This window comes from Pungitius pungitius, chromosome 15 (genome assembly GCF_949316345.1).
Source record: "Pungitius pungitius chromosome 15, fPunPun2.1, whole genome shotgun sequence".
Lineage (NCBI taxonomy): Eukaryota > Metazoa > Chordata > Actinopteri > Perciformes > Gasterosteidae > Pungitius > Pungitius pungitius.
Window position 1 is genome coordinate 10408528 of NC_084914.1, and position 7875 is coordinate 10416402.

At 42.7% G+C, this 7875-nt stretch overlaps 1 protein-coding gene across 1 annotated transcript; it reads left to right on the plus strand.

Moving 5' to 3' along the window:
• Positions 1-1431: 1431 nt before the first annotated feature.
• sugp1 (SURP and G patch domain containing 1) lies at positions 1432-7530 on the plus strand. The gene is made up of 14 exons (XM_037459093.2): positions 1432-1580; positions 2247-2415; positions 2593-2684; positions 2929-3177; positions 3321-3444; positions 3539-3633; positions 4219-4342; positions 4455-4816; positions 4977-5083; positions 5209-5386; positions 5513-5619; positions 6378-6523; positions 6752-6881; positions 7017-7530. The coding sequence occupies exons 1-14, from the start codon at positions 1562-1564 to the stop codon at positions 7041-7043; spliced, it is 1929 nt and encodes a 642-aa protein (XP_037314990.2). The 5' UTR covers positions 1432-1561; the 3' UTR covers positions 7044-7530.
• Positions 7531-7875: the final 345 nt, after the last annotated feature.

The following is a 7875-nucleotide window of genomic DNA, read 5'->3' on the forward strand; positions in this document are numbered from 1 at the left end:
TGAGAGACAAACGCCAACATGAAGGAAGTTGGAAAAAGCTATCAAGAAGAGGACTTCCTGTTCAAATGTACTTTCAAAATAAAGTCGTAAAGTAAAGCAGAATGCAAATACTTTTTAGAACACAGGATTGCATAAAAAATGAAAGTTGTGGTCCCACCGTCCTACACACACGTAGTATACACAAGTATATAAAAACAATTTGGAATTACTATATTAATATTATGTGACATAAGATGAGTCACTTAGATAAAAGACATTTTCAAAATATTATAAAATAATATAATACTGTATATAACTATAATATAATATATGGGCCACGTCCCTCATTTCAGATATTCATGCTGAGATTTTCAGAATACAGTTCCAAATATCATTATTTTGAGAAAGTACAATAATGAAGAGTATAAGATACTCTGTCTTATACTTATCATTGTATTTTTAGTTTTGAAAAGGAAAATGTCATTCTGAGTATGTTTTACCCAGCCCTGTTCACAGCCTCCATGATGGAGACAGAACATTTAAACGTCCGTCTATATTCTTGAATTTGATACTATCGCCAAAAATGTTAACATAGACTGATTATTATATTCCTTACTACCGGTAAGTTCATTCCCAGGAATCAGGAATAAGGAATCAGGAAACATTTATTACCAAAATATGCCAGAGATACAAGGAATTCAGTGATCTACTTGCAGGTGGAGTCGGGCACGTTCAGCTGAGTGAGTTTGTCCTGCAGCAGAGACGGGATGATGGTGTTGAAGGCAGAGCTGAAGTCCACAAACAGCATCCTGGCGAAGGTTCCTGGGGAGTCCAGATGCTGGAGAATGAAGTGGAGGGCCATGTTGATAGCATCGTCTACAGACCTGTTGGCTCTGTAGGCGAACTGCAGGGGGTCCAGGAGGGGGTCGGTGAGGGACTTTAGGTGGGACAGGACTAGCTGTTGAAACGACTTCATGACTACAAAGGTCAGGGCGACGGGCCTGTAGTCATTCAGTCCTTTGATCCTCGGCTTCTTGGGAACAGGGATGATGGCATGTCTCCAGGGAGGTGTTGGAGATGTTTGTGAACACCGGAGACAGCTGGTCAGCACAATGCTTCAGGGTGTGAGGGGAGACGGACTGGCTGCTCAGAAAGGGTTTTGTCTTTTAAAGAGCCTGTTAACGTCTCTCTTGTGTCTGGCCAGGTTGGTGGAGCTGTGGGGGATGGAGCTATTTACTAGTTTGAATAACTACCTTGTATAGTTTGCGGGCAGCTTTGAGACAAAAACTACTCTTCCATATTACATAGTGGATCTACAATCCCGAGACATCGATCCTGATTTACTGAATAATTGTCGTTTATGACCTATAGCCCGTGTGTTCTTACTTCTGATCAGGTATTCTGACACTGCGACGATAGTAACGATAATGCTTTTATTCTGGACAAACAACGACCGGAAGTCTTGTTGTTGTGTTTGCTAGTAGACTTAACTCACCAAATCAGCTATTTTCGGTAGCTGCGATTGGCCTTATTGTGGACCGTGAGCGTCGTTTTTTAAATAGATATTCCTCCTGCTGCGGCCATGGAGCACAGCGATGCGGGTAAGTTCTTACTGTGACTTTGTTGGGACGCTAGTGCCAAACACGTAGCAGATCTTTAAGTTATCTTAATCGCGTAAGCTAGCCGGGTTAGCCTTTAGCTGTTCATTTAACTATCGTTAGCGCATGTAGCCGTAGGAGCACCTACTCGCTCCATAGCACCTCGTTAGCAAGCTTTTAGACAGATGTACAAGGTTACTTGAATAAATAAGACAATAATTACGTGGCTTAACAGATGATGTTACGCGAGTTTCTTTACTTGTAACTGTAACATCCAAAATGAATGACCTAACTTAACGCCAAGTTAAATGACGCTCAACCCCACAGCTCTTATTAGCTTTTAAAAGTTAAGCTTTCCAATAGCTAGTGTGTTCTCTAAAGTTAGAATAGCGTGTGTGTGTGTGTGTGTGTGTCTGTGTGTGTGTGTGTGTGTGTGTGTGTGTGTGTGTGTGTGTGTCTGTGTGTGTGTGTGTGTGTGTGTGCGCGCGCACACACCCCTGTGTTGTAAAACGTGACAAAAATGAAGGCTTCTAACCTGATCTGGACACGTTTAAAAGCCACACATCATGAACTGTCATTTTACTTTTGCTAACTCAACTGCAAGCTCCTTAGCTGCGTAACGTGCATGTTGTGTTGCTATATGGCCCTTTCCCTCTAATCATGTTGCAGGGCGAGGAGGATGGAAGTCCAAGCCCATCTTGCCACAGAAAAACAAGATGAACATGAATATTCTCCGGCAAGAGAAGCTGATCGCTCAGAAGAAGAAGGAGATTGAGGCCAAAATGGCTGAGCAAGCAAAAATGAATGTACAGACCCCGATCAAACCCCTGCCTCAAAGGTAAATGATATACTCATGGAAAGGATAACATACGTTAGATACAACATATAAAGATCATTTTAGTTTTTACTGCTGTTAAGTGTTGTTATTGGGGAATGTTTTTTTATCTGACTCAAACGTCGGTGTGTAAATATAACCGTGAGTATTTAATCCTTTCATTCATTCTGATCCCTATAGCACCCCCAGTTTTTTAGGAGCTTCTTCAAACAAGTTTGTAAATGATGGAAGCTTCTTACAACAGTTCATCAGGATGCAGAAGGACAAACCCGGTTAGTACTTTGATCTGATAACGAAAAGGTTACAGTAATGTTTCAGTCTTTTCCTTATCACAAGTAGAGCATTACTGGGGTGTTTTATAGTCCGATTCAGCACAGCAAGATTTTTGCATTTTGACGTCACCTTACATCTTCTCTTGGGTATCTGCCAAGTGTATTGGTTGAAAAACAACCCAATACACCTAGGAAAGAAAGAACAATACCCCTTAAGGGTCATTCTGTTTCACACCCTTTCTAGGTTCCACCACAGATGCCAAAACTCCCCCAGCTTCGACTTCACCACCAGCAGGAAATGCCCCGCAGAAAAAGAGCATTCTTGTTGGCAAGCGGCCTGGCCTTGGTGTCAGCAGCATGCTCAGCCAGTTCAAGAACTACTCTCATTCCAAGAAGAATCCGGTTCTCGGCCAGAGGCCGAGTGTGTTCTGTTCTCCAGATGAGGAAGATGAGGACGAAGAGGATGATTACTCCAAATTCTTAGAGATGAAAGGTAATTCAGGGCCTCTGTTTTCCAGTGTATTTCTGGACAACTCCATGGCTTGGACATTTCATCTTCTGCATACTCCAATGCCTTGTGATTGGCATTTTGTCGTAGGTGCCCTTAGAGTAAATGTACTCATAGCCTGCTTAAAGTCTCTCCCCCAGTGGATTCAGACACCAGACTCATTATCGACAAGATGGCCTCTTTTGTGGCGGAGGGAGGAGCTGAGCTGGAGAGAAAAGCCAAGGAGGACTACAAAGACAATCCCATTTTCGCGTAGGTTTAAAGGGAAATGAGGCTCATCCAGATGTTTTTACTTTCAAGGTACATTCAAACTAACTTCATGTCCAATGTTGTCCATGCCTTTCAGATTTTTGTACGATAGGAGCACCATGGAGTATCTCTACTTCAAAAACAGGGTTGCTGTTTTGAGAAAGGATTTGCTAAGACATGAGAATAATCATGGTAAGACCGCCTTTTCTTCCACTCTCTCTTTTGTTTCCTCTTGGAAATACAACAATTGAATTGCAAAACGGGTGGACAGTAATTTGGATATTGTCATCATCACTGCATTGTCCACTTCGTTACCAGTTTTCACAAAACACAGTAATATCCACAAGTATGATGTGTTGTACTAGCCTATACTTATGTTCATGCATCCACTGCCGAGTCAATGCACTTTGCTTCAAGTCCTTTCCTCACAGATGCATTACAATGTTTGACTGTAAAGTATTTCCTCTATAAATCTCTGATGCAATGAGAAACCTATTTGAGAAGAGTACATTTTCTAGTCCATAAGTGCGTAAAACCACGTACGATAGAAGTTTCACAGTGTACGCCTAGTATTTCTAGGTGGATCCTGAATTTGTTACAGTATAAGTCTCGAATCCATACAGTTCCCCGTTCACCACTCGTGTCCCCCTTGCTCCTCCTCCCTCCTTCCTCTTCTTATCCCCTATTAGCTCTAGACTGGTGGTGTGTGAGGGCCAGTTGAGTACGGTACAGTAGTAGAGTTTGAAATGAGTCCCAGTACTGATAGGCTGCTTAAAGTCTCCCCCCCAGTGGACGCGGAAACCCAGCAGATGGCTGAGAAGCTGGCCAGGTTTGTGGCAGAAAGTGGCCCTGAGGTGGAGGCCATTGCTGCTGAGCGTAACCGAGACAACCCTGCCTTCAGGTCAGTCACGGTGTATGTGACTCTCTGTTTATTTACACTATATAGGCCTAGTTTAACCGAACATAAAATATCTGCCACCCACCCCCCCCCCCCCCCCACCTCCTCCTCTCAGTTTTTTATATGACCACCAAAGTCCAGCCCACCGCTTCTACAAAGAGAAAGTCCAGGAGTATCGGGCTGCGGCCTCCCAGAGCTCCTCGCCTCCTACAGCCAAACCCTGGATTGACTTTCAGCGACCAGCTGCTCTACCACCACCATCATCGTCATCATCGTCGTCGTCATCATCATCAATAAAGCCTCCAGCACCGAACCCCGCTCCCCTACTCCACGTTCAAGAGACGAACGCTCCGCCCGTCAAACGGAAGAGAAAGAGTAGATGGGGGTCTGAGGATGACAAAGTGGAGTTGCACATTCCTCCCATCATCATTCCTCCGGAGATCAATGTTCCAGACCCCAACGCACCCTTTCTCTCTGGTACTTTTTTACCTGCTGTAAATGTGTTTATTATTATTATTGTGATTTATTATGCATATTTATAAAATTGTAGTAAGTTTAGTTTTTTATGATAATGATACACTTTTTTGGGCAACAACCGATCCAATGACTAATCCATGAATATATGTGTTTCCTTCAGCCCAGGATCTGCGAGGTCTTGGTTATAAGAAGGGGAAGCCTCTCGGTCTGGTGGGAGTGACGGAGCTATCTGAGGATCAGAAGAAACAAATAAAGGAACAACAAGAGGTATAAAAAGAGCCAACTAGACATCTTTAGTATGTGAAAATTGAATTGTTGTTTTCCAAGTCCATACATCTGAAAAATATTTTATCTGCTCTCTATCTACTTTTGTTTTCTAACACGCTCTGTAGATGCAGGAGATGTACGACATGATCATGAAGCACAAGCGTGCGATGGCGGAGATGCAGGTGATGTGGGAGAAGGCCATCAGAGACCATCAACATGAATATGACAGCGACGAAGAGGTGGACCAGCAGGCAGGCACATGGGAGCATCGTCTCCGACACATGGAAATGGAGAAGACCCGTGGTAAGGTTCCCCATCACTATGGAAACTTGTTCTTGCTTTTGCAGCACAGGCAGCCGCCGGCTTTTCTAATCCGTTCTTCTAAGGTTTAAGTGATAAGCGTTTGCTGTCTTGTCTGCACTTTTCCAGAGTGGGCCGAATCTCTGACAGATATGGGTAAAGGGAAACATTTTATCGGGGACTTCCTGCCCCCAGAGGAGCTGGATAAGTTCATGGAGACCTTCAAAGCGCTCAAGGTCAGATTCCCTCTCAATTCACTTGGGAGGCACCTAAGATTTTCCTTCATTAATCTCAATTTTATAATTGAATTAGGAGGACTATTCAGCCAGGAGCTAATGTCTAATTGTTGTTGTTTCAGACAGCCCTCATTATACGTATTGAATGCAGGATTTTACGAGATGTGCTGTGTACAGATGAAATAGAAAATCCACGTGTTCTCTGCATGTCTGCAGATTATTGTAAACCTGCGCAATTAGTGAGCGCTGTTTGCAGTTAAATGTCTGCGTCGCCACAAGAAGTCCACACATCGTTTAGTAGGGCCAGGGTCAGTTGGAAAGGTCTGTAAACAGGATTGTATTCATCCATCCATGCAAATATTTTCAAGCTGCTTATCCAGGTCAGGGTCGCTGTGGCAACAGCCAGCAGAGCCACCAAGCGTCCCTTCCAACTGCAAATCCCTTTAGATTCTCCTCAGGGTCCCCAAGGGGAGAAGGCAGTTGCCACAAGTCTCCTTTTGTTCTCTAAACCCAACTATTTTTTTACCTTTGTTTTTGTAAAGCCAGCAGTCGGATAATAACATTTTAAATGCTGAACAGCACACCATTCAGTGTAGTGGCAAATGAAAAAGAAAAGACTGACAATAATTTTTGCGGGTTGAGACTGATTCAGATTACAATTCTCTTGCAGTTAAACCAACTTTAAATAATCTCCTCTGACAGGGTGCCACACTCCAATGCGTTACGGCATGAACGCTTCTGTTCTTGTTCACTTGCAGGAGGGCCGGGACCCAGACTACACAGAATACAAAGAGTTTAAGTTGACGGTGGAGAATCTTGGTTTCCGGATGCTCATGAAGATGGGCTGGAAGGAAGGTGAAGGCCTGGGCAGTGACGGACAGGGCATCAAGGCTCCCGTCAACAAGTGAGCGTCCGCCTGCAGTACATTTTCCTTCCATTCGATTCCTTTAAATCAGTTATTATTACTTACACTGTTGTTTTTTTGGGGACTGAAATATTTTTATTCTGCTTGTGCAACATACACATTTCTTAATGTAATCATATTTGAATAGTTTTGCTTTATCCTAATGGACTGAAACGTGCACGCAAACAGACGCTAATTTTGAGTGTTTTTTGCTCTGTGGCCTTCTAGAGGAACTACCGCCATGAACGGGGCCGGGTTTGGAGTTGACCGCCCAGCAGAGCTCACAAAAAATGATGACGAGTATGATGCTTTTAGAAAGAGGATGATGCTTGCTTACCGCTTCAGGCCCAACCCACTGGTAACTTCTGTTTCCTATTGTTTGTTGTATCAATATTAATAATTATTTTGCAAATTTTTGAATACATTTTTTAAACTGCTGATGCATTCATTTGAATTTGTTTTTAATTTTCTTTCTTTTTGTATGCTTCCACAGAATAATCCACGGAGACCATATTACTGAAGTAGAGGACTGTTTTTGTTCGTACTTGTTCTAGTTTATCATAAATTAAAAACGTTTTTCTTCCACTGGCACATCCCTGCTCGGTTGTGAAATGGACTAAGCTGCAGAACATTTTTAATTTGTGTGACATGTATAAATATTACACCATTCATTTCATTTGAGTGAGAGCGAAAGAAAAATGTTTCTTTAAATACTTGATCAGCTGTTTTATACTGTTTTAATGTGATATCGTAACAACTTAAAACATATAGGCTCAGATTGCGTGACTCCCAGAATGCTTTGCCTCTGCAGTATCCGTTAGCATTTTGTTCTTTTCAGAGCTTGACTTTGCGTTTTTAACTATACAAGACACTAAAACAGTTCTGTCTTAGTGCACATTATTCTGTATAGTTAGTAAGTATTTTGTTCTCACTGTGTTGTAATTGATTTGGATTCTGGTCATTATGTCCTTCAGTGATCACAATAAATGTCAAATTACTGAAATGTGGACTCATCTCAGATCCGTCTGTATAACTTCTGTACTTGTTTATTTGCTGCTTATTGGGAAGTAAGAAGGCGCTAGTGGTGAATGTGGAAGGGCAGTTATCTATCTGATCAGGTGGATAACTTCCATCACTATTGCTTTGCGAGTGGCCCTGGACTGTAGTGTCCTTTGAGTGACCAGGCTCACGCAGCCAGTGGTGAAAAGGCAGGTGACAGGTCAGTGAAATCAGATCTTCACATTGCTATTCCCAAAGGGGTTTTCACAGGATAAATATAACCCTGAAATCCCAGCTAAGCAAGCGCAACTCTGGTTTGGGCCAAAGCATCAATCACAGGCAACTTAAGCCAT

Excerpts from the sequence above, each read along its gene's own strand:
- sugp1 (XM_037459093.2), top strand. Across the intron at positions 2,416-2,592 it reads ATCAAACCCCTGCCTCAAAG|CACCCCCAGTTTTTTAGGAG; the intron begins GTAAATGATATA and ends TGATCCCTATAG. Across the intron at positions 3,634-4,218 it reads AAGACATGAGAATAATCATG|TCTCCCCCCCAGTGGACGCG; the intron begins GTAAGACCGCCT and ends GGCTGCTTAAAG.